The sequence below is a fragment of the Larimichthys crocea genome, chromosome XII (assembly GCF_000972845.2).
Source record: "Larimichthys crocea isolate SSNF chromosome XII, L_crocea_2.0, whole genome shotgun sequence".
In the NCBI taxonomy this organism is placed as follows: Eukaryota; Metazoa; Chordata; class Actinopteri; family Sciaenidae; genus Larimichthys; species Larimichthys crocea.
The window spans coordinates 11,012,204-11,037,759 of NC_040022.1; the positions used below are offsets into that span (position 1 = coordinate 11,012,204).

Here is a 25,556-nt window from a genome sequence, read left to right on the forward strand (position 1 = left end):
GATGTTTTTATGATATCTGAGCATTTATCAGGAAGAAAAAATTAAACCCACTTGTACCAATTCTGTTGTAGAACTAGATTGTGTGTGCTTACTGGTCGCTTCAAACTAAGCCACATTATTCACTCTGCACTAACAAAACACTCAAACAATTACTGGCAAAGTGGGAAGTTATGTGCAGCTCATTAGAGCGAAGGAAGCAAAACTACGTCCATTTATCAGGCTTTCAAAATACCAACAACAGTTTTCCCACAGCACTTGATATTATGACACATCCATTGCTGTCTCTAGTTAACTGTACACTGCTTCAAGCTGGTTCAAATGAAAAACATAAACTGTGAAAATGTGAGTGAGCTGATCTCAGGCGGAATGATTCGTTCAATTGAAAAGCTGAAGTGCAATAAACTTAAAAATATTAAACAGCTGCTCGGTCAGTCAAACGTTACACATTGGCTTTTTCTCTTTTCTCAGTTTGACACAAAGACTTAACAGCTGTGGCTGCTAGTGTCGGAGCCATTTTCCAATTCCATTTTCTGTGTCTTTGTTTGGTCATGAATGCAGCAGGGCAGGGACTGAATTTGAAGCTATACCACATTGTTGTTATCATTATGTAAAACACTGTATTAAACACACACACAGCAAGTCTCCAACATTCATGTTTTCTGACTTTTAACTCAAAAACAACAAAAAAAGGCATGCTGGGAAGTCTGCTAATACGCTAATGATATTTTCTAAGAAAACTTAAATTGAATGAGTTGTGTGAAGTCGCATACATTGATTCAACTCATCATACCAAGACAAAAGAACTCGTGTTTATAAGTTTTGAAGTGGTTTGAATATAACGAGAAATTTGAAGATGAATGAACATGCAATTAATAAGCAAAATGTATATTTATGCTTAGTCAATGAGATGCTTAACAGTGTATTACACTCTTTTATGGTTCCTGTATTCTGGATGTTAAAACACGATGCAGGCGCTTGGTAAGATTGTCAGTGGTAGAGAGTAACTGAGTACATTTACTCAAGGATTTCTATTCCATTCTATGTTATACTCTACTACATTTATTTGGCAGCTGCAGTTACTAATGACTTCTCTAATAAAGACATTAAAAACAGATTTTTACTTGTGGTAGTCATTTTAGATGAATATATTGTTGGTATTTTATCTAAGTAAAGGATCAGACTAACCTAAGAGAGAAATCAGAGTACTTCAGTACTTTCTATTTTTAGAAAGGTGATGATAGTTTTAATCAAATGTGTGTCATGTGATGCGAAGCAATTTTCATATCTGCTAATAGCGTGGAAAAAGGAGGCAACCTTGACCTACATCCATTAAATTTGATGTAATTCAAGAAAAACAATCTTCATATTAGCTCAGAAAAGACAATATTGAATGTAAGTAAGTATATCTTCTAATTTTAGCACCTGCGCCATGCTCTACCCTAATAGGCAGCAAGTGGCTTCAGGGAAAATTAACAATGCCTGAAGAGAAAATGAATCGCTGTATCAGACATTTAATCTCGGTGCGAGTCAAGAATCAATGCTGGCAACCTTTCAGTGGAGGTGATGAAGAAAAGATGTGATACGGCTGATTGTTTTTATGAGCATCGTAATCACCAGATGCAGCAGAGACAGATAACATTTGCTATGAAAAATAAAATGCCAGACTGTTCATATTTATCTGCCTCTGAGGCTGGACATGAAGCAGAAGTAGCCACTTGTGCATCAAAGTCCATGCTTTATCATCATCTCTTCACTGCGTGTGTGTGTCGTCTCCCCGACTTGCAATAATGTGACCTGAGTCTGTGATGCACCTCGTCTTGGAGGAGGCTCCCAGTGATATAGATATTCTGCAGATAGACTGCTTTAAATGTTCAGTGACACAAATTGAAAAGCAATCTCTGCAGCGCTGGAGAAAGGTACAAAAAGGTTCAGCAGATAGAGAAATTCCAACGGCACATCACTACAGCCTGTGCACATGAAGTGGTAACCATGGTAACTGCATTAAGCGATCAGGCAGAGCCTCTGACGATGAAGCCTTTGACTCCTGGCTGATTTATCACGGTTTGAGCCGAGCTGTCCCCAAGAGGCAAATTGTTTTATTTGTTCCAGAGATGCTTTACAGCAGATATTTCACACTGTGGACACACAGTGCGGCAATACAGCAGCTTGTCAACATGCACCGGTGAGACCTCCTCCTCTTTAAAAACAACTCAGTGTTTGCGACAGCAGACGGACAGCTCAGGGTCAGGTAAGAGTCACGTTATCCAGCTGTGAGGGTATCACCTTGTCTTTAACTCATGTGAATCCATAAGCAGCTGACACATTCTGAACAAACATGCACCGCTGACAGATCGCTCTGCGTCTCGCGAAGCTGCACCCTCTGCAGCAATTTAAAGATCAGCATTTTCTCCTCTGATCTCCTGCCAAAACACACACACATGCAGATATTTTTAGCATCTAAGTTGTCAGGCCTCCTCATTAGGAGAGCAGTGATGGACTGAAAACAAAAACAGTGTTATGACAGAGTTTTTTTATTGCTGTTCACTGCCCACTGTGTTCACTGTGTTTCCCCTCTCTTCTGTGTGTGTGTGTGTGTGTGTGTTTTTGTTGGGCGCGGCCTCTAGCCTTCCTCTCGCCTCATCAACCCTCGCTGTATATAAGCTCGGGTCAAACTTCCAGACTCAGCCAGATCACTCAGCAGTGACTACGTACGGCCAGCTTTGAACTCTCTGATCATCTTGTCATGTATTTTTGCTGACCCTGTTTTTCCCTGTACCCCAGGAATCCAGTCCTTCACGCTCATCGCTATGTCCAGCTCCATCCTGTTGGCACCCTGTTCTGAACTACACCATTAACCAGAACCTTTCTGCGTCTCCATTTGATTATGTCTCTGCTAGTGTTTTTAATAAACTGATTCTGTTTCGTGGCTGAAATTCCAGATTTAGATCACATGCAGAATCTAATGACCAATGAATTTCGCCTCGTCTAATTTGTGCCACATTCATTCTAAACTTCCAGACCTTTTTTTTGTCAATAGTTCAAACAAATAACAAGGTGTTCATGCTGTTTACTATGCATTTTATGTGCCAAGCTAGATGTGAGAAGCAGCTTTCATTTCTCTGTCATTTGGTGGCTGCTAAAAAGTAAACCACCTGTCGATGACAGAAATTCTCATTATCACGTGTGAAAGGAGACAAACATTTAAAAGGATCACTGCAGTCGGAGGTAGAGATAAGAAAGACAAGATAGAGAGTGAATAGAGAGAGGAGCTGGGAGAACGGGGACAGACAGACAGATAGCACTGCAGTGCTGGCACCGCACCCACATCATCTGCTCCCCTCTAGTCTGTCCAGACAGAGGTGAGACTGAACAAGACCAGTGTGTCATTCTTATTTCCAATCATTTAGTGTTCTTCACACAAGGGCAACACAACAAACTGCAGCCTCAAAAGTGTGGATCCCTTGTCCACTTAAACAATGTCTGAGATGGGAAAAGCCCATTTTAGTACAATAATATAATACGCGCATAATTTTTATTTTATTTATTTTATCTTTAAAGATCTTATAAGATAGCCTTTAACATTATTTAACATTAAAATAACACATCATCACCTTATACACTGTTGTGGCGACAGTGTTAACTGTCAGGTCTACAGGTGAAAATTAGCTGTCAAGCATAAACATTTACACTGATGTTGTCAGTGTGTGCTATCCCATATGAATAAACCAGTAAACAAATTTTATTGCCTTTTTGCACATTCAGAAGATACAAACATTAGCATTCATTTAAAGCCACCTGATGATGTTAAGTTCACTCAGTTCCAATGTTCACTCTCCTTTTATCTCTATGTTTGGTCTCCACCAGCCTGTGTTTGGTTCCCTTAAGTTTTCTGTTTATCTGTTGTTAAGTTCTGAGCAGTTACATGTGGATTTATAAGCGTTTTTATGCTAAAACAGCTGTCTGCTATAGCTGGAGGTTGATGAGAGCACTGCACCAAAAACAGCAACCAAAACAATGAGCTGAAAGACACCAAAGTGCTCTGTAAAACTGTGGGGCACTGCAGAGTTAAGTTAATATAAAAATAATGTAAAATTAAAGTTTCTGATTTGATTCAATTCCCAGCCAATTACTCCCCAGGAACACTCCCATACCCAATGGTTATTTAGAATATGATATAATAAAAGCTAATATGACTAGTTCAAACTGTAGCAAGTATCATCAATATTCTAAATGTTCACAGTAATTATTACACCTTATTTCAAATATTGCAATTCAACAAAAATATTTACTGTTGAAAATTAGGTGCCATAACCTGGGGGATGAAAAACATTCCCCCTGTGAAACAGATTACAAATGTGATACAGGATGAAAAACATTTTTTGGTAATGGAGATGGGAAATAAATATTGGTTTCAGCAGGGACAGAAAATTGCCAAAAAGAGTTGAGGGATGACAGAATAAAGCGCCTGGGTAACCTAGAAAACAGACAACGTGGTGTCATATCATGGTTTATTCAAAAGCCAAAGCAATGACATTTGAGAAGATCTAGTTAGAATCATACACTCAATCTTGTTTTTGACAGTCGCTCTGACTGGTCCTCTGAACGCCGCTACACCAACAGTGCAACAACATTTCTATTTAAACATATAACATCAAGCCTTCGAAAAGTAAGTAGAAGATGTCTTAGATGTGTGTTAGATTATGTCAAATGATCTGATATGGAAATTTTAGTGTAGCATAAATGATCTCTAACCACTTTTTTTCTGGAGCTTCCTGCAACTGAAGGTCTTCATCAGCAATGCAATTTGGAATCATGTGACTTTATTGAGTCATTGACCAGCAAGTTCCACAAGTAGGTCGTGTAATGACAACTTCAGTTACTGATGACCATAAGAATCTGTTGGACTTTTGAGTTGAGACTATTTTACCTCAAGCTCAAGAATAATCCTCCATGCTTAAGACATCAGCAAAAACTCTGGGACAAAACAACCAGGCTCTCTTTGAATTTGTTGCTAGTACATTGGTACTGAGGGTCCCCCATCAGAAAAAACTGAGAGAACCGTGCCTACCCTAACTCGTTTCTGGCAAATTGGCTCCATTAAAACCAGCCCAAACAGCCAATAGTAAAAAGATAATGTTTCTCAGACACAATTTCTTCCTGTGATTTCTAAGGAGTTTATAGATGTTTATGTGCGATGGATGTCGAAGGTAATGGTGTCCCCGAGAAGTGAGAATCATATTAAATCTAAAATGTGTTTCATGTATATGTGCTCAAATGTGGGTGAGCTATGACTCAAAGAAGGTGCCAACTTTGACATAATCAGGTACAATTGCTAGCTTAATTGCCTCCATAAGCATGTATGTCACAACCACCAGGTTCTCCAACTACAACATCTGCCCTTTCATCTCACACTGTATCTATCCCTTGGCATCATTCTTTCAGCTATCCCACAACACCCTGGAGAGCCACACTTTATTGATCTGAACACTGACAGACATGTTGATGTTGCATAATTCTGTTTGGGTGTGTTAGAAAGCCAGCCAACCATCTGCTCCATGGTTGCTTAGAATGGCCCTACTGTTGGTCACTGTTTGGCGAGCCTCATGATCATTCATCTTAATCTAAATTCCTACCTAGTTTATTGATTGGCCTGCATGCCCGCTGATCACTCAGTTATCTACTCTACAAATACTAGAGTAAAGGCAGTTACTTGGAGTAGACTAAAATCACTACTTTATGCATTCTTCTAACCAGTGGAAAGGGAGTTTGGTGCTATACCTTGTTCAAACCAATGCATGGGTAATACAACTGAAACAAGTGAGAAGTGCATTTATCCACAAAGCACACATTTTTTCTTTCAGGGAATGCCAGGCATCCCTCTCCTCAGCAACATTCCAACTTAGGGGATCCTGAGGCCAGATAAGCTATACAGTCCCTTCAGCAAGCTCTGGGCATGCCCTGGGGACTTCTTCCAGTTGGACGTGCCCGGAACACCTCCAAAGAAAATTGTCCAGGTGTTTATATGCCCAAACCACCTCTGCTGACATGAAGGAGCAGCATCACTACTCCGAGCTCCCTCCCTTACTAACCCTCTAAAGCTGAGCCTAGCCACCCTACATAGTAGGGCCACCCTACCCCTCAATCTTTTAGTCACTACCCAGAACTCATTACCAGAGGTGAGGGTTGGGACATGGACAGACCTTTGTCTTCTGGCTCAGCTCCCTCTCGCCTACAACGGTCTGGTACAACGTTTGCATTAATGCAAACATAAAAAAAAATCCGCTTGGCCATCTCATGCGCAATTTTCCCATCACTAGTGAACAAGTTGACAAAAATGTTGTTGTCAATTTAAGTGTGAGCAACGTTGAAGCTGAAATGAAACTGTTGAAAAGAGTTGAAGATTCTGTTGAAGTTCACCCACTAGGGTTGAACTGTAGATAGTATATTAAGCTTGAAGGAAGGAGAAATACAAATAATAGTGTTGAAACATATTAAACACATATGAATGTAATGCTAAAAAGTGGCTTATATTGCAGAGTGTATGAAGAAGATTACAGTATATGAAGGTTTTTCCGCCATGGCAATTCAAGATCTTAGATGGCTAATGTGCTATAATACCAGTCTACCTCACTGGGTTCTGTATTTAGACTACATGCCACCTGAATCAAAATGGTGAGCTCCTAATGGAGCAAATCCATTTTGTTCTGGGCTTCAGACATTATGCATTCTGAGTTGCAGTGCGACAAGGGAGTTGATTAATGGATGCTAATAAGTTAGCGTTTCCATTGAGTCAGCACGTGACACCAGCTTTGACATTGCAGCTCGCTGGTTGCAATGGTGCCAGACATTCTAGGGTTGCTATGTGTACGGTTACCTGTCTCCTGAGGCACTACCCAGCAGCTATCCAATCTGCAGCAGGGGGGCTGAAAGCGATGACGTACGTCCTTTATACAACCAGCAAAATATACTCCACATGACGAGGAAGACTCGCAGCTCGTTTTCAAAGTTTAACAGACGTGTATCCATACATACCTTGAAAAATATTACGACCTTGTGGGGGCCAGCGTAGGCAAGCAGAGAGGAAGGACAGAAGACAGTATTTGAGACGGAGGGGGACTTAAAGCAGCGGGCTGCTGAGGTGTGAAGCTGTGGTAGCTGAAGGCATTCAGGCTGCATTCACATGTATGAACTCACTCATGCAGAGAAATTACCTGGGGTGGTGTCAAGTGCATGCAGGCCAGATTTGGGGTTTGATTAGATTAGATTCAAAACCATTTTTTTCATGTATAAAACTCAATTTGTTTTTATTTGACATTTTCTGTCTTTTCTCTTCCAGTTCCCAAATTTGCACGTATTCCAGTTCCAAATAAATCCCCAAATCTGGTTGTGGTATGATGAGTGCAGAGTGCCATGCCAAACATACAGTGTCATGTATCTCTTCACCACATTAGAGACAAAGTGCCAAGAGTCTTATTGTGGTAAGAGACATGGATACAAGAGAAATGAATTAGCTTATCTTCTTCTCTGATGAGTGGATGTTACTTGTTAATGAATGAGAGATGGAAATGGTATCAAAGTGACCATACTGGGAAGTCTTACTGTGATATGCCCTGAGAGTAAATTTCATTTCACTTTTTAGTCAATCAATAGGTCTGTCAATCGTTGATGAATACATTCTAAAATCCATAGTTTGTGAAACTGAATTGATGATGTAGAAGGGCAGTGATTCACACCAGTACTGTTATTGCTTTGTGTTTGGTCTCTTGTTTATTGTCATGACTGTTAGGGACTGGATCAGTTAGCATTAGCCGGCATGCTCAAACAGACAGGACATCACAGTTCAAAACATGAACAAGTTTATAACAAGTGGTCATGTTAACATCAGTTGTCTTGCTTCCTGTTTGACTTCCTGCTCCAGTTTCAACCTTTGCTTGAAGGAAGCTTTGAGCTAGCTTTGACAGCGCTTTAAACCCATGAAGAGACGCAGATGAATCAGCCTAGTCTCACGCCAAAGTGTGCAATACATCCGCCAATCCACTAGCATATACCATGTTAGTGACACGTTTTGCGGCACACACGTGTGAAGGTTCAGTACCAGCATAATGACAGAAGCAATAGATAAACGTAGTATAAAGAGCGACAAAGTCTTTGTATGGAGGCAGTTGGGGTGGATGGATGCAACAAACACCTAACCCAGCAACCAGGAGCCACTGTTTGTCTCATATGGGACCAAGGTCAGCATTAAGTTATGTACAGAAGTTAATTTATGTAAGTTGTGTCATGTACGTAACACAGCTTATGATTAACCTAACCAGTAGTTTTGTTGTGAATCTAACCCAACGGTGACCACACCAAGCTTTATTTTGAAAGTGTAACCAGCCAATTAACCCGACAGAAGCAGAAGAACTTGTTGAAAACATCATACCTCCATGACTGGGTGAGGCAAAACATGAAGGACCAGTGGGTCTATTACAGACTTTGGCGTGATTCCAGATTGGAGAAATACAACAGCTGAAAATTATGGAAACAAATCAATATTTCGATGTCTAGTAACTTTTTGCTATCGAACTGTTGAAAGTTAGATGAAAAGATTGATTGATTGATTGAGTCTCATCTATGTACTGTAAATACTTAACTATAGCTAGCAGTGGTTAGCTTAGTTTAGTATAAATACTGAAGACAGAGAAACAGCTAGCCTTGCTGGCTCTGTCCGAAGCTAACAAAATACCTCTAAAGCTCACTGACTAACATGTTACATCTCACAAACAAAGTGAAAAAAGTGCCAAGTGCACTTACTTTCAGGAGTTGCGGCTATTTTTTCAACTTAGAGGCCAGAAAACTGTAATTACAATTTACATACCAGTAATTTGTATAGTGTAAGTTTCTTCTTTTTTATGTTACCAAATTGCTGAAACATTTCCAGAATCTTGTGACATTAAGATTGCCCTTCCTTTTTTTGATCCATCTTAATCTTTTCTTCCTTCCTTTATCCCTCCTTCTTTCCTTTCCTCCATTATTAAAATGGTCTTGCCGTTCGAGGAAGCCTGCTGTGACTGCAGCCTGTCTGTATAGATGATTCGGCAGTCTGTTTGATTTTCTTAAATACAGTTTCAGCCACTGCCACTGTTTCGTCTGGATTGCTGATATGACAACATCTGTTGTCTGAGGATTTCCTTTGACTTACAGGATCAGGTGGGTTTTCTTTCTGAACTTCTATGAAAGCTCTTGTGTAACAATGTCTACATACTGTAGACTATATACTGTATAAAAGTACTGTGTACGTGTTAATGTTCACACTTTTGAAATTCTCTCTCCCTCCCATGAGTCTACAGTATGAGCGTCTTAAATATAATATTCAAAGTGTTCCTCTCTTTTAGCACTGATGTGTGTGTGTGTGTGTGTGTGTAAAACTGCAGAAGCAGGGAATGGCCAGATAATAGAAACAGCCACTCCCTACATCTCCCCTTAAAATATTCCTCTTCACAGTAAATTATTCATCCTGTGTCTCGGGGGACACATATCCAGTAAGATGTCTGCACTGGCAATCGATGGTTAGTGAAACCACTGCTGCATGAGAGCCCTGGGTACCTGGGAGCCCACGGACACAAACAGCAAAGAGCATGTCTTTTACTAAATTAATCCTGAAGACGGTCCCAGTTTTTATCAGGTAGTCCTTGTTACCAGTTCTCTAATGATAAATTAATAATGTGCCAGTAGAATCTTTGAAGACGCTGCTAGAAAGATAGATAGTGCGTACATCCCATTTTTTGTATGCTGTCTACCCTTACTGTGTCTGTATTTCTGACCTCATCTGCAGTGAGGAGCAACTTCCTCAGCTCAATGTTTTGGTCTTACAACCCACAACTTTATCATCTGGTTCATTCCCACAGTTCTCATCCGTCCCATTTCTAAATGCAGCAGATGGACAGAGTTAGCACCTAGCTGGGAAACATAGTGCTAGGTTGATAAAGAGCCAGATATTTCCCCTAGGAGTTGGTGGAGACCAAAGATAGAGCTAAAAGGAGAGTAGTAATGATTTTAATGTTATCCATTTGAAAAATTACATTTAAATTGATCTTTTTTAAATAATTTTTTCATGTGGGATTTTTTGAGAAAAATACCTTTGTTTCTGGAAAAAAATATATCTTAGAATAAAACACTTTTACAACCAAGCAGCAACCTTCATGGCTGTGAAATGAAGCCAACATGGAAGTGCCAAAACTGTAATTCATTAAACAGCCACTTGAGGCTGGCTGCAGAACATTTTAATCTCCGTAAGTCCCCATGTTGAAATGTCCAACGTTCACAGCAGAAATAAACATGTTTACAGTCTGGTACAAAAAACTGTTTTGGTCTCTACAGCTAATTTCCCCGTACATGACAACTGTGAATTTTTATACAACTCACCTGTTCAAAATGATATTAAGGCTTAAAGTTATGCAGCATTAAGAGCGTGGACGCTTTGACTGACAGGTAGGTGCTGTTGCTCGTTTAAGCAACCAGGCAACTTTTAGATTAGCAGGGAGGAGGAAGAGGCAGTACAGCCAACAGACCACAGATTCTGAACTTCGAAACGGCACATCGAACACCTACGGGTGACGTCACAGATACGCTGTCCATTGTTTATACTGTCATTGGGTACAACTAGCTAAAACTAATGCCGTCCAATAAAACACTGAATTACTGAGTGTAATTCTACCTTATTGAAGGTTCTAAATCAATTGAATCAATTTTATAATCATTTTATAGGCTTTAGTTTGTGGTACTGTTAAATAAAGTTGCATCATTGAAAAATGTTCCTAATATTATGTCTCATTATATCAGTGAAGGTAGAGAAATAATAGAAATGCCTCTCAGTCCAAATCAATACAACTCAACAGCACCACAAAATGACTGTTCAGTTGAATCAACACGTCTCTAAACAATTTCAATATAAACTGATTAGAAGCTTCATGGGGGTAGAATTACACTCTTTCCATACATGATGGAATGCTCTGGCAGAGTTTAATCACTTGTTGATATTAAGATGCTAGACTTTTTAGTTTGAGCAAACAACTCTGCAAACCAAAGAATAAAAAGCTAAGCGATCTCGATCACTTCAATACCTCTCGACCTCTGGGCTCAGTCTGGCTTTGTGATCTTGCCACAGAATTTTAGAAAAATCAATGCCGAACAAATTTGTTGCATTTTCTTCACTGCAATTAAATTTGAAACCACTGCTGTCTGACTTTTATGTCCAAGCGCATGAAATATGAGCCGGGCCCAGCAGTTAATTGTATCATCTCAATGTGCTTTGGAAGCTTTGGAATTATTGTGATAAACACTACACATTAGGCATGAGGTTAACGGGTTAAAGAGGGTTTAAAAGCCTACAGATGTTTATATTTACTGATATTCACCGGTGCATCTTTGATCGTATAAAGTCAAAGTACAATAAATGATAGGAAATACCCAAAAGCCCTCAATTAGTTTCTGCTTGGAACTTGGAGCCAAAAGACACATATTCAATATCTGCCATCAGCCCTCATGGAGCAGATAATGAAATTAATGAGCTGCCTATAAGAGCCAACTCACTTTCCCATTTAAATAAATCACACTAAGTAATTCCTTGGCAGTCTTGTGTAGAAGTATTAAATCAAGAAGGTATGAGAGCACACGGCGCTGTCATTTTTCCCAGGCAGGGATGGTTCTCTCCTCCGAGCTTTAATGTTTTATAACTAACTGGATGTTAATCAGGGGCTCTTCTGCAAAGTTAATCAAAAAATTGTATTAAACATTATTTAAAAAGTGTTGCAAGGCATACAAATGGACTGGAAATGTGGCTTGAAATGAAATGAAAACATTCATAGTTCATAAGTATTAGAAAATCTGGTTTAAACAGCTCATTTTGACATTCAGACCATTTCTCAAGACCTGATCATGTTTTGATTGATATCTCCTTCATGACCAGATAAGTAATGACCCGTTGTGGATGGCGAGCAACAACATTGTATTTCAAAAATCAATATGAGTCTGTGTGTACACTATATTTAGAATATGTTCACCACTTTACTTTGCTTTACTTTGTCAGTCTTTTCCAACTGAACTGAAGCTACCAGACTCAGTGTAAAGACTAACCAAGATGGTTTTATCAATTTTATTGTACAATTAAGTTAATCCTTGTTTTTCTTTTGTACGACAACAGACATGGATTTTTTTCAACGGACATGAGTGGTTCACAGAATTAATTATGTAAAAATGTCAGAGAATAACCACGTCCAATTCAAACACAGTATCAGAAACATTTACCAAAAAACTTAACCTTCATGGCACCAGGAGGGTTAACTCAACAAGAGTATACTTTCATGTCTTTTTGGCCATATTGCTCTTATTGGCTGTAAATTCCAAAACAAAGGGGAAAAAACTGTGGTAATGGGTTGGACTGAAGTAAGACACACACAGAATTGATAATTTGACAATTTATACTTTATGCTATAAATAAAAGATAAAACCCGGCATGGTCATTTTGACCTCAGAAGACAAAAGATGTATGGAAATCGAGAGGACATTACGAGGGAGACAATATTTCAAATCTGGATTGAAAGTAATGTTTCAAAGTATGTAAGACCTACGTAAATTACAGAAAAGGATTTTAATTATATGAACCATTGATTATACAAATCTGATCTGTTGCAGCCATGTTTCGCTCAGGAGCTATTTTGGGCAATAACCAATTATGCATCCACTGCAGGGAATCTTCTGACTTTGACTTCCTGTTGTAAAGTTGTTTGAAGTGAACAAGGAGAGAGGACAATCGAGGTCAATCATTGGCGAGTGCACTCAAGTGACTCACAAACTCAAGTGTTTCCCAATCACTTCAAAACCAACACACAAAACCACGTCTGCTGACGTCTGCCGACCCAACTCAATCGCTACTGCTGCATGAAAACTAAATGCCCACATGAACCACCGGTCAGGTGGACACTGGGGATCACAAACCCACCAGTAGGGTTCACCAAACCTTCACAGTGGGTCATGAGGCCTTCTTGATTTTAAGGGTTATAAGAATGTATAAGCTTTATGAAATAATTTATAAAATAATATATTTTATAAAATAAGATATAACCTCTGACAGGATAAGGGCACGGTGAACACCTCAACACAAGCTCCATTCACTCTAAATGCTAAACAGCCTCGTCCTGCATTAGAAAGGTTCAAATAACCAAAGAGCTCATTAAACAATGAGAAGAAAACACTGAATCTGTCAAAAAAAAAAAAGCCTATTAAGTATGTGTTATTATTAAAACGTACAAAATAAAGACAGAGAAAGAGAGAATTGTATCAAAAGTTTAGGTGAACTCACCTCTTATGATATATTTACAGTTTACACAATCTAACAAGGAGATGAACACAATGAATGGTTCCATAACTTGTTGGGTGTCAATGGTTGACTTTCAGGACAATCTACCACAAAAACTGTGTATGCCTTTAACCTCTCACTATGACTGGGCGATATTATCTTGACTTTTATTTGGAAGCAGTCGGAATGATATGTGCATATTGTATCATTGTTAGCTGGAACTAATAACATTAACGATGGCTCTGCTTCAGCAATTACTGCAATGCAGCAAATAGCAGGGCTAGACTGGGATAACAACTCATGCTGGGATTCTACTCACTTTAATTTACTCATTTCATTTTTCATTTTTAACAATGTCCTGACACTGTGGACCAATCAGCTGGCCAGGAATTCTTCTGGTGCTGCCAGACAGAGAACAGTCGAGGCAATTACTGTATTTCTATGTGTTCAGTCTGCTGTTCCTTTGTCTCAGTTGGCTGTGTGTAAAGTGTCCCAGCACTCCCAGTGTTTTCCCTGTGTTGTTGTCTTGTCTTGGCTGGTTTTGATCTGTAGCTGTGAAGTGAAGCTCACACTGAAGTGTCAAAAGAACTCCCAATGGCTTCAGAAATGTATAGGTGACGTCACGCATACTATGTCCATGTTTTATAAAGTCTATGGTTTTAAATGTTGCCTTGACGCCTTGTTCTTTCATCGTTTTTTCTAAATAAACCATTAAACTGCATTAATTCTACTCCTAGCATCTGCATTTCCTGTTGTATTCCTGTTTTTGTGAGCTTTAGATTTGGACAGATGATGTCCAAACAGATCATTTAGACAAATACAGACTAGTTGTTCCCATCTCCTTTTGAGAATAAATTGTAGTTCAAATCTTACAGAAGTAGTTGTTGAACTGATACAAAACAGTTGACTGCATAATTTACATTTTACATTTTTATTAATATTCTGATTTTTTTCTAAACCATATTACCCAGCCCTATCTCACCCCATCAGAGTTTTCCCTGTTTCATTCTTAAGCTGGACGTATTAAAGCTTGCACCCCCTCCGAATGACAGAGCAAACACAAACATGCCAACACCCACTCTGAAGGTTGCTCCTGTCTTCATGCTGCTGTGGGGTTGTGGTGTTGTGTTGGCTGCCCCACAGCAGAGAGAGTGACTGTCTATAAATAACTCCAGCTCAAAGCTCTGCAGGGAAGGCCCTGCATAGAATGAGCCGGGGATTAACCATGACTATCTCTCTCTCTCTCTCACACACACACATGCAAACGCACACACACACACACACAAACACACATACATTCCTAGACCCACTCATACTATACACGCAGGTACGCATTAAGCACAAACATCCAGTATCTAATAGAGGATACTCACGTATGTGGTTTGCATGCAGATGAATCACGCTCATACATATTCACACACACTCAGAGAAAAAGCATGAAATAGACTGCTACTGTTACACAGTGTTTGTTAGCATGTGCTGTATATATTTAGCCTTTATTGATAAATTCCAATCCCTGATTGGCTTACAAGCCACCAAAAAGCATCCATCTTAAAACTAGTAAATAACAAAATGTTGACACCCAGCCATCTAAGATTTTTGCAATGTTAGCTTGTCAAGTATGGAGGACCATTGCTGTCATGTAAATGATGTACGGAATTTTATTCATTGATATCTAGCTGGACTCTAACTGGTCAATAAAAATATTGATAAATTGATAAATGTTCCAAATTGAAAGTGTGTTTGTAAAACACAAATGGAATTCAAAGTATGGATTTTAAACAGTAAATTATCATTTCCTTTCTTTCATGGAGACGTTAGCTATCGTTAGCAGTCCTGAAACACGGCGTGACATGGTCTCACTCACAAATCTACAAACAGTCAACTGAGCCGTTAACCAAACAGTTAATTCCCACCATGTACTTTGCTAATTTCTATATCTGAAGTCATGTTACTATGAGTCTTTTGTCAACATTTTAAGCAGCTCATGTTGTAAAATCTTACACAGAGAGATTATCACGCTATTACGATAGTTTAACTGGTCATTTTAAAGTCCCCATGAAGCCAAAATTGACATTTGAGCATTTCTTTCTCACTTCATCTTTTAACTATACTTTAATACCAGGACCAACAAGTCATTTTTTAAGTTTGTCATTTCCTGATAAAGAGTAAAAAGGGTGAAAGGTAAACACGGACAGTAGCTCATAACACTAGCTGAAGTGCACAGCCATGGATGTGTAACACACACTCGCTATTGGCTATTGTGAGCATCAATCAATATGTGCAACAGGTCCCTCCCTATCCTTCCAGTTGTAGAAGCTTGGTCGGAGTAATGAATCTGGCTGCACTGCTGCCTGAGAAAACATATTTCAGGGAAATCCCTATGAGTTTTAAAGGGGTTTGTTGAGATTGAGGCTAAGTGATTCTAAGTTAGATCCATTTCAAGTAAATCTACGACGAATGGCAAACTTTGCATGCATACGTTTAGTTTTCTGAAGAAAAAATGCAAATATTTGGAGTCTTGTTACATTTCTGTTGTTTCTTGCAAGTGTATGATTCATTGAGAAACTGATTGATGTGATGCAAGCTGGTCCATTTAGGACTAATTAGGAAAAGCAGAAACTGCTTGTGTTGTTGTCGGTAAAATACCAGGTTGCAGTTCCAGGCCTGAATGGTGCGGTTCATTTTGTATTGGATTGTAAAAAAAAAAAAAAACATCAAAAAGCTTTCCTGCTGTTTGAAGCGAGGTGTTTGTCAAATGCAAAACACGACAGATACGCCGACGATGTGGTCTGCTACCTCCAAAATTGGGTGTGGGTGTTAAAACAGAGGCGAGAGCGGAGAAACAAATCACAGTCTCTTGATGAATAGTTGCTGAACAATAGATGGTCGAACAGGGAAATTATGTGGGAAATAAACTGTTCACTTAATTAAAGAGGAGAGAGAAAGAGACCGTAGAGAAAAGGAAGACACATTCAGGAGAGCTGCCATCGATTGTAGCCCACTCACTTGTTCCATCACACGAAAGGGTGTCTGTTTCTGTTTCTCCATCTCTGACTGTAGGATGAAAAGCACCTCAGCTCAGATTTATTGATTTTGACACAATTAGATCAATCAGGTTGTCCTTGAAACACAAAAAGCACCCACTCTGCACTGCCGGGCGACTAAATAAACGTTGACAGCAATGAGGAGAATTTCAATTTCTAGCTGAAACCATCTGTCATTGATTGGATTGAGATAGATGATTCAACCTTGGGCCATAAATGCCCTCAAATTAAATCTTGAAAACTACATTTTCACAATACACTGGTTATTTTCCCATGGACAGAGGAACCAAGTTCCGCACTCTAGTCAGTTTCTTCTAATCGAAGGGAAATGATCAAATCCAACAAAAACACCACGATTGCCTGTAATAACAGGACATATCAGGCAGTATGTCCTTAACCATGTTATTCTTGAACATTTGTAATGTTTACATGCTTCAGTCTTGAGTGGCTGCTCTCTAATCCAGTGGTTTGATGAAGGCCAGATGGCTAGTAAGACTGCCTAGTGGACAAAAGGTCATCAGTTCAATCTCCACCACAGTAAGAGTCTGTCCAAGTGTCTTAATGACCCTTTTTGCTCTTTAAACTGTCTGTGTTTACTGAAGAGCACAAGTCAAAGGCAGAAAATCCCTGTGTGAATCCTGAGGTGAATTCACTTAAGATAGCAGATCAATAATTCATTAACATTTCTTTAAACTGCACAAGCCCGCTATACCCACATGAATCCCACAGCATGTAACTTTTCTACAGATTTTAAATCATGCTGATGCTGCACTGGCTTGTAATCAGGTGAATGGTGTCTCTGTCATTCATACGTCTGTTCTCACACTATGTAACTTCGGGCTTTGGGTTGGGAGAAGTACGTAACGCTTTACGGCACTAAGTCGCTTTACAGAGAAAATGTTTTCTGGTTTTCCCTCCCCCACCTCAACTCTGTAATTTACAGAGTTTCCTGATGGACAGTGAAGTAAACTGCTGCCAAATGTAGCTGCTGTTAGCTGATGTCATCTGTTAGCAATGCCCGGACTGTGAGCTCAGAGCCACCAGGAAGAGGATATTTTCAGGCCCAGGGCTCAGGGGAATGCTAATGGGGAGTGGAGCCAGTGTCGTGCCAGAACTGGAGCTGGGCTAAGTAATATTTACTGGCTGCTATGTCTTGTGTTGTTGCACTTGCTTGATATTTGGCTATTAGCAAAGTTGCCGAATCTCTACGCATGCAACTTGTCTGTTTTAGATGACAAAAAAAAAAGAAAAAAGAATATATCTACGAAGAAAAACATTTGATTTTGAAGGTAAATGATCAAGCTTTAAAAAATTATCACCTCTCATCAGCCTACAGAGAAGAGAGAGATAAGTTGTCAGGCTGCTAATCATCATTCATTTTTCATAGATACTTTATTGATCCCTCAATCTAAACATACACACATAGAGGGCTCATAGACATGCAAATGTGGAGAGAAGGTGGAGTGATGGGCAGCCATGTAGCAGCGCCCTGGGAGCAGTTAGGGGTTCGGTACCTACCACCAGGAGGTGAACTGGCACCTTTCATGGTACTTTTCCACCCTCCATACTTTGGTCCATGCTGGACCACCCTGAGCTACTGCCACCCCCAAATGTTATGGGTTATCTTAATGTTAGCTTAGCAATAATTCTAGCAAATGTTCTTACATGTGAAGCAGTACTGTCATCTTATTGTCTTTACAGGCTTTACAGGCTTGGCTAAATGAATGAATGTAATATGATCATATTTGCCGCCAGCAACAAGCTAACATTAGCAATTTAGCATGCCTGATGCTAAAAGTAATTTATTGGTAAGAGTACAAAATATCTCAGAAGATTGTTATGTTTTGACCCTCAGGGACACCGTATGGTAGTCTCAAAATGACCAAATATATTTGTTTTATATGAGCTTGTTAGAATTTGACAAATGACTAAAGCAGCTGATATAATCTATCATCAAAAGGAAAAGGAGTAAATGGTATCACATTGATCAGATGAGCAATGACAAGCTGGCAGCTGTGAGTACGTTGGATCTCTGCATCATCCCACACTGATGGACAGTCAGTGACAGCTTCACGCTTAGAGCAGTAAAGAGCCCTGCCTGGGATCAACATCGGATCAAGAAAAACACAGCGTTTCTTATGTTTCTCCCTCTACAGGGAAATCAACACATAGGATCACATACAACAAGTAAGTGCTAGAGGCTCGACTACACACATCATCTTTTTTCCCCACTGAAAGCTTTCCTGGCAGAATAATTATGAAAGTCATGAAAAATTCATGAATACATTTGACAAACAGGCAGACTGTTGAAAGGCCATCACCTGCTTTGGAAGTGAGAATAGGGAGAGCTGCTTTGAAACAGTTTGCCTGCCAACACCACCGGGCAACTGATATAAAGAGACGATCTAGATCTGCCTCGAACAACATCATATTAACCTTTTTAAACCAACCATTTCCCATGATACATTGTATTTTTTCCACTAATGACTTGTTAAAACTGATGCTGTGCTCATTGTGGTGACATTTGTTACAGTATGTCCAGCAACAGTACATAGTCTGCTGGGCAAGTGATGGTGAAGGGTGTGTGTGTGTGTGTGTGTGTGTGTGTTAGCAGTGGGGGAAGTCTAACAACAGGGCCGGTGGACATGTTTGACTCATTCTGGATGACCAAGAGGAGGAATGTAGCCTTTCATCCCATCACCTTAAAACATTCTATATTTCAGGATGCAGTCTGAGTTTATATCAACATGGCAGACAGATCCATGCTCTTTTACATCCACGTATACATGTTACAGGTGCATTGCTAGATTGGTTCTGTCACTTCGTATTGATTGCATCCTTATCATGCATGACCAATAAACAGAGGTGGTGAACATGGAGCAAATGTTCCTGCAGTCTAATGTATGTGGAAAATACTAAAAATGTCATTGCCTGACAATAGAGGGAAGACAGAATAAGACTGCATCCATTCACCAAAATATGATGTATTTTGATGCTAAAATGTCCTTAGGCATGTCACCTAAGAATTAAACAAAATCATATATATAATACATTTTATACACATTTTCATGTGTACATTAGCATGTCTGGCTAACTAGCTAAATTATTTTGTGGGGTCACAGGTTACATAATAATAATATATAGTTCAGAAGTAGCACAGATGTGTAAAATTTTTCCCCACAGTGTTGAAGCTGGTCTTGAATATCAGCGTTCAGGCTACTGAGCTGTAATGCGCTAAGATTTGGGGACGTTTTAAACCCCAGCAACCATAGGTCAGCGTTACTCAATTTCATTTTACATTTACATTTAGTCATTTAGCAGACGCTTTTATCCAAAGCCACTTACAGAGAAGGGAACAATCAAGGTACAGTGCAATAAGAAAGCGTTAGTGCAGCAGTTAGTGCTTGTGACAATTCTTAAGGAGTAAATTTGTCATGTAGTGCTAGGAGAGAAGGTATAATCTGAAGAGCTCTGTCTTCAGGAGTTTTTAAAGGTAGAGAGGGACGCCCCTACTCTGGTAGGAACTAAAGAAGAAACAAGGAACAACAAACTCCAGTCTGACCATCTGCACACACATTGGTTAGTCGTCATCATGGCCTCCGTCTTTCTTTTGTCCCTCTCTTCCTGTTATCCACTTGCGACAGATGGCCACCCACCATGAGCTAGATGCTCGAGGTTTCTGCCTCTAATAATGAAAGTGTTTCCTTTCCACTGTCACCAAGTGCTTGCTCATGGTTGGGACTGTTTGGTCTCTGTAAAAAATATTATAAAGAGAACGGCCTACACCTGCTTTGTGTGGAACGAGTCACGAGATTACTTCTGTTATGATTTGGAGCTATATAAATAAAATTGAATTGAATATATACACTTTCTATTTCTATTATTTCAAATGTTATTTCCAAATAAGTATGTAGCCTACACATTTATTAACATATAATAAGAACAATGCTGTTTCTTTACTTCCAGGTCTTGAGTAAATGAGTGAATGTGTAAGCTGGAAGAGAGTTAGCCAGGTAGCTACAGTTAATGAAATCTTCTGGTAACTTAGTGTGATGGGGTAATTAAAATGTGATTATTAAATTAATTATTACGGAAGCGCATTGCTGCCACCCCCCAACCCCCCCCCCCAAAAAAAAAATTTGGCACGTAATTATGTGAAAAGTTTCATGTTATAACGTGATATTTATCATGTTATTTCATGGTGTGGTATTTTCACAATATAATGTGAAAGTATCACGTTATTTTGTGATATGAAGTTATCACGTTATTATGTGATATGGTGATATTTTCACATTATAACGTGAAACCATCAAGTATGGTTTTACTTGATTTCATAAGTTTACCAACACGCGTGGCACGGTTCAGTCCGTAAACTGACTATGGCTCGTCTACATAACTTAATTTAACTTTACTTTAATCTTGGTTTAAGACATGGTAACATACTACAGTTGTTGAGCACTGTAGATGACATTGTTATCAGTATGTGTACTCTCCAAAGGATTTTGAAGAACATGGGGTTGTACCGAAGAAAGAATGAATCCGACCCTCTTGAGGTTGCATCGTTTCTTATTGATCTGATCTCAAGTGAAACCATACTTGATGTTTTTAAGTTATAACGTGAAAATATCACCATATCATGAAATAACGTGATAAATGCCTATCACGAAATAACATGATAATTTCATGTCACAAAATAACGTGATACTTTCCCGTTATAACGTGATAAATATCACGTTACAACATGAAACTTTTCACGTGATCAGGTGATACTGAGCCAAATTATTTTTTGGGGGGTAAATTATCCCCCAAATCCCTTTGAAAATCAACTGTGATACTGTTATGAAAGTAGAGCAGATATCCTGTTTGAGTGTCTCAGGGCTGTCAGATAACATGAACATTGTTTAAATGTATGTGTATGTATGTACCAGCATATTCAGTGTCTCACTAAAACACTAGTTTTTTAGTCCAGATGTACTTTTTAAATATTTAAATATCCGAGTTGCAACATTGATGTGTTTATTTTTACAAATTAGGTAAAGAATTCATGCACAAATCCATTCCTCATGTACAAGACTGATAAACATGGAGTCACTCAAATCAGTATTGACTGAGCTCCCTCGAGTGTTGTGCCTCATCAACAAATCAGCCAGCGGTCAGATTGTTGAGACACAGCAGTGGTCAGTCTGCTGTTGGTAGCCTGCCTGGACTCTGCAGTACAAACAGACTCACAGGTCAGCGCTTCCCTCCGGCATCACGCATATTTGTTGCTTGTTTTTCCAACAGAATTATTGCTCTGGAAAGACTTTTAGTAAAGAGTTTCACTGACAGTGTTTCTCCTGTAGGTGTAATGTAGCAGTCGTATATTTCCTCTGAGACAACTCTGATGAAAATCTGGCAAGCAGCTCACAGTTCTTTGGGTAAGAGTGTTACACCAGCATAAACGTACATGATTTATGTTCACTCTCTCTGCAGTCTAATATGAGCACAATGTGACAGTCCTGCTGAGTAATGCTACAGCAATTAGCACCTTGCATCATGACTCTGCACTACGACGCACCAAAAACCCAAATATACACATGTAAGAGACAAAAGGAGACAGATGTGCAGCCCTGGATTTAAAGCTACGTCACACCATTTTAAGAATGAACTGATACTGTCTAGAACATAGGGTTCCCAACCTGGGGGTCAGAAACCCTTCAGAGGTCACAAGATAAATCCAAAGGGTCGTGAGAGAATTAAAACAATATGATACTTTTCTGTTTTACCTCCTCACACCTCAAGGTTCAAATATGAGAATGTCGCTTTCTGGTGGAGTGTTAGATGAGAAGATACCACTCTCATGTCTGTACAGGGAGCTACAGCCACAGCGCAAAGTCTGGAAACAGACATGTCAAGGGGGTGGAGGGTTATGTGCCAGACTAATTCTCACCTCTTAGTGGGGCTGGGTGATATATCGATAATTTAATCTATGTCGATATATTTTCAAACACGATATAGCACGAGACCATATCGTTCATATCGATATAGTTTATTTTGCGTTAAAATGACTATACATTTCTTCCCTTGAGCCTCCAGTTCGCTTTTAGTGTGTGTGTTTTTAGTGTGATTAGTGTGTTAACAACCGAAGCAGCGCGGTTAGAGGTGGTGCACAGGTCTTGACCTGTGTGTCAGCTGTTGCAGTGCATTGTGGGATTTGTAGTATGAGTGGTGGGAGTGTGATTTACCAGCAGACCATTAATAACAGACGTATGAAATTATCCGGCCACAGAAGAAATATCGATATATGTCGAGTATCGCCATTCTGCTAGAAAATATCGAGATATGACTTTTGATTCATATCGCCCAGCCCTACCTCGTAGTATTTCTTCTATTTACATGAAGTCACTGCTTCTATCCAAGAATTAGTCCGGTACATAACGTCCTGTAAAATTTGTTCTTTTTACACGTTCCATAGTTTTTTGTACAGATTTTTTAAAAAAGTGTTAATTAGCAAGCTTAAAAATTGCTGGGAGGTGGATTGTGTTACCTTTGGACCGAGCCGGGCTAACAGTTTTCACTTGTTTCCAGTGTTTATGCTAAGCTAGGCTAAACTGCTGCTGGCATTAGCTTCATATATACTGCACGTGTGAATGGTGTCAATCTTCTCCTCTAACTCTGCCTGGAAGAAAGCAGCATGTGGAACTCTTCTTTTTGGGAACATTTGGGAAACAATAATCCCAGGATCATTCATCATTTAAAGGATCATTTAAAGTCTGGGTGTTTTTTGTCTGTGGTAAACATGATCCAAAGATAAGATCAATTTCCTAAATGTACTGCAAACCTGCTTCCAACAGGAATATTAATGCACATGCTGCAGCAAATGCAATAGCTGACTCCCCCTCGCCTTGTTCAATAGAGTCTTTGCTGTATTTGTAATGGTGGATGCAAAGATACAGCAAATGTAATAAAAATAAAAACAAAAGATTCAATCTGAGGAAGAATCTCCAGCTTTGAGACTAAACAATGGACCTCAGCTCTGCCCTGTGATGATAGCAGACAACAGAGGTTGACACTGGTTACCTGACATCATCCCTGCCTGCACGTCGACAGGTTCTACACAACCATCAACATAAATACGCACACAATCCAGCCATGCACTGCTCTGCTCCTCCACACACTGCAGGCTGATGTTAATGATTTTGGACCAGTATCATCATATGCGTGTTGACATGCTTTAACAAGATGTGCGTCGTCCCCCCACGGTCTATCTCAGATGCGCACAGCTCGTAAAAGCTGCTCAGTGGCGTTTTTCTTTTTTTTTTTACGCAGCCGCGTCGGCTCAAGGGCACGCAGAGCCCAGGATTAAGCAGAGATATTCCGGTTAGCAGGCTGCAGGTGGTCTGATGCTGGAGCTAATATGCAGTGCTTGCGGAAATGATTCCTCCTGGCATATGCTAGGGTCACAATGCTGCAGCATCATGTGAAATAAACAGAATATTGTGCTGCCGCGGTGACATTCAGGCGCGTAAAGGTCCAAACACTGCTTCCAATCTGAAGGGAGGCAACGCTCGCCCGACATCTTACGCTCTATATTTGTGTTCTCTTCTTTCCCAAACAGAAACACCAGGATGTTATGGATATATTCATAAATGATATATATATTTATGCATCTTACCCGGGCCGCCATCTTCACGGTTGCGGTAGATCAGGGTATGCAGCTCGGGTCAGTGATTCATAGGACAGCGGGGACGGTGAACGGAAAGGCTCGGCAGCAGATGGGTTTATAAGCTGCGGCGCACCTCGCTCTGATTGGCTGAGCCGAGCGGAAGCGTGGCGTTATGATAAGCTCGCGTGCGGTTCAGGAAAATCACTCCGTATGTGCGCGAGCCCCTCTCTCCTGTGCGGGAACACTCACGTGGCAGCTTGATAAAAAAAAAAAAACCAGGCCAAAACACAGCCGACATGCTTCATGATGCATGTGTGTCATAAGACTGTAAATATGAGTATATTAATATGTCCCTACTTAAAATGTGAATTCATTTGTAATATTATTACCTCCTCTTGTCATCTTGTTTTGTTATTTTTATGAAACATCTTTTATTTTGGTGGTGTCACACAGGATGTCTGGCTCCAGCACCGCGGACAGCGCCCCTCTGCAGCCCGCTCAGACACTGATGGAATGTAAAGGCGTCAGCGGGACAATAACACACATCATGTGCAGACACACATCACATCAACACACCGATGAACACAGCAAGAGACATAAGACTCAGCACGCTGTGTGTGTGTGTGTGTGTGTGTGTGTGTGTGTGTGTGTGTGTGTGTGTGTGTGTGTGTGTGTGTGTGTGTGTATTATGAGTTCTTTCTGAGCTGGGCTTCATGGATTTAGTTACTCTGTTGCGTTCACTGTATATAACCTGATGGTGTGACTGAGGTGTCAGTCTGAGTCGTCAATAATGAATCCTCTGATATCTCAGAGCATTTCATCTGTGTGTTTAGCAGCCATATTAGAATATCCAGAGAGTGACTCTGCAATTTTATTGTACACCGACCATCTCCTGGAATCTCCTCCATGCTCTTGAGACTGTGCTGGGAGACACAGCAAACCCAATGGCCCATATTGATGTCCCACCCTGGACTACCTGTGCAACCTCTGTAGGGTCCAGGTACTGCACCGTGCTACCCGTAGTGATACTGACTCTAGCCAAATGCAAAACTAATGAGAGATTGGTCAGAAAAGATGAGCAGGAAAAAAATGTCAGCAGCCTCCACCTGTAAAACCAGTCCTGTTTTGGGGGTCGTCTCATTGTTGCCCCTCTAGTGTACCTGTTGTTAATTTCATCAACACCAAAACAGATGAAAATGATAAACAATGCCCCCAGCTACTTACCTGACCAGATTTGAGCAGTGTATTTTCACACATATTGTCTGTTTTTATCCTGTGAGCTATGGATGTTTTCTTTAAACGTCAGATTTAGGGAGCTCTAGTTACAGAATACGACGTCAATTAAATATTAATATGAATGTTTTCATTAGTGAATAATCACCTCAAAATAAGCCTATTGTGTTTGTGTTACCTTAGAATGAACCTTTTCTATCTACAGGTGGCATGGTCTGTGTCACAACTTCAGCCAGCCTTTAGTTTTTCATTCACCTGTCTTCTGTTTTTTCCTCACTACTCTCATGTCATT

At 39.9% G+C, this 25,556-nt stretch overlaps 1 protein-coding gene across 2 annotated transcripts in view; it reads right to left on the reverse strand.

Moving 5' to 3' along the window:
• LOC104926831 (vesicle-fusing ATPase) overlaps positions 1 to 24,253 on the reverse strand; it is a 39,769-nt gene extending 15,516 nt beyond the window's left edge. Inside the window, exons 1-2 of one of the 2 annotated variants that reach the window (XM_027284837.1) lie at positions 24,041 to 24,253; positions 7,033 to 7,050 (exon numbers count right to left, since the gene is read on the reverse strand). In XM_027284837.1, coding sequence (XP_027140638.1) covers positions 7,033 to 7,050; positions 24,041 to 24,052 — 30 coding nt within the window. In that variant the 5' untranslated portion in view covers positions 24,053 to 24,253. The remainder of the gene's footprint in view (positions 1 to 7,032; positions 7,051 to 24,040) is intronic. The other variant, XM_027284838.1, reaches the window with a different exon arrangement.
• Positions 24,254 to 25,556: the final 1,303 nt, after the last annotated feature.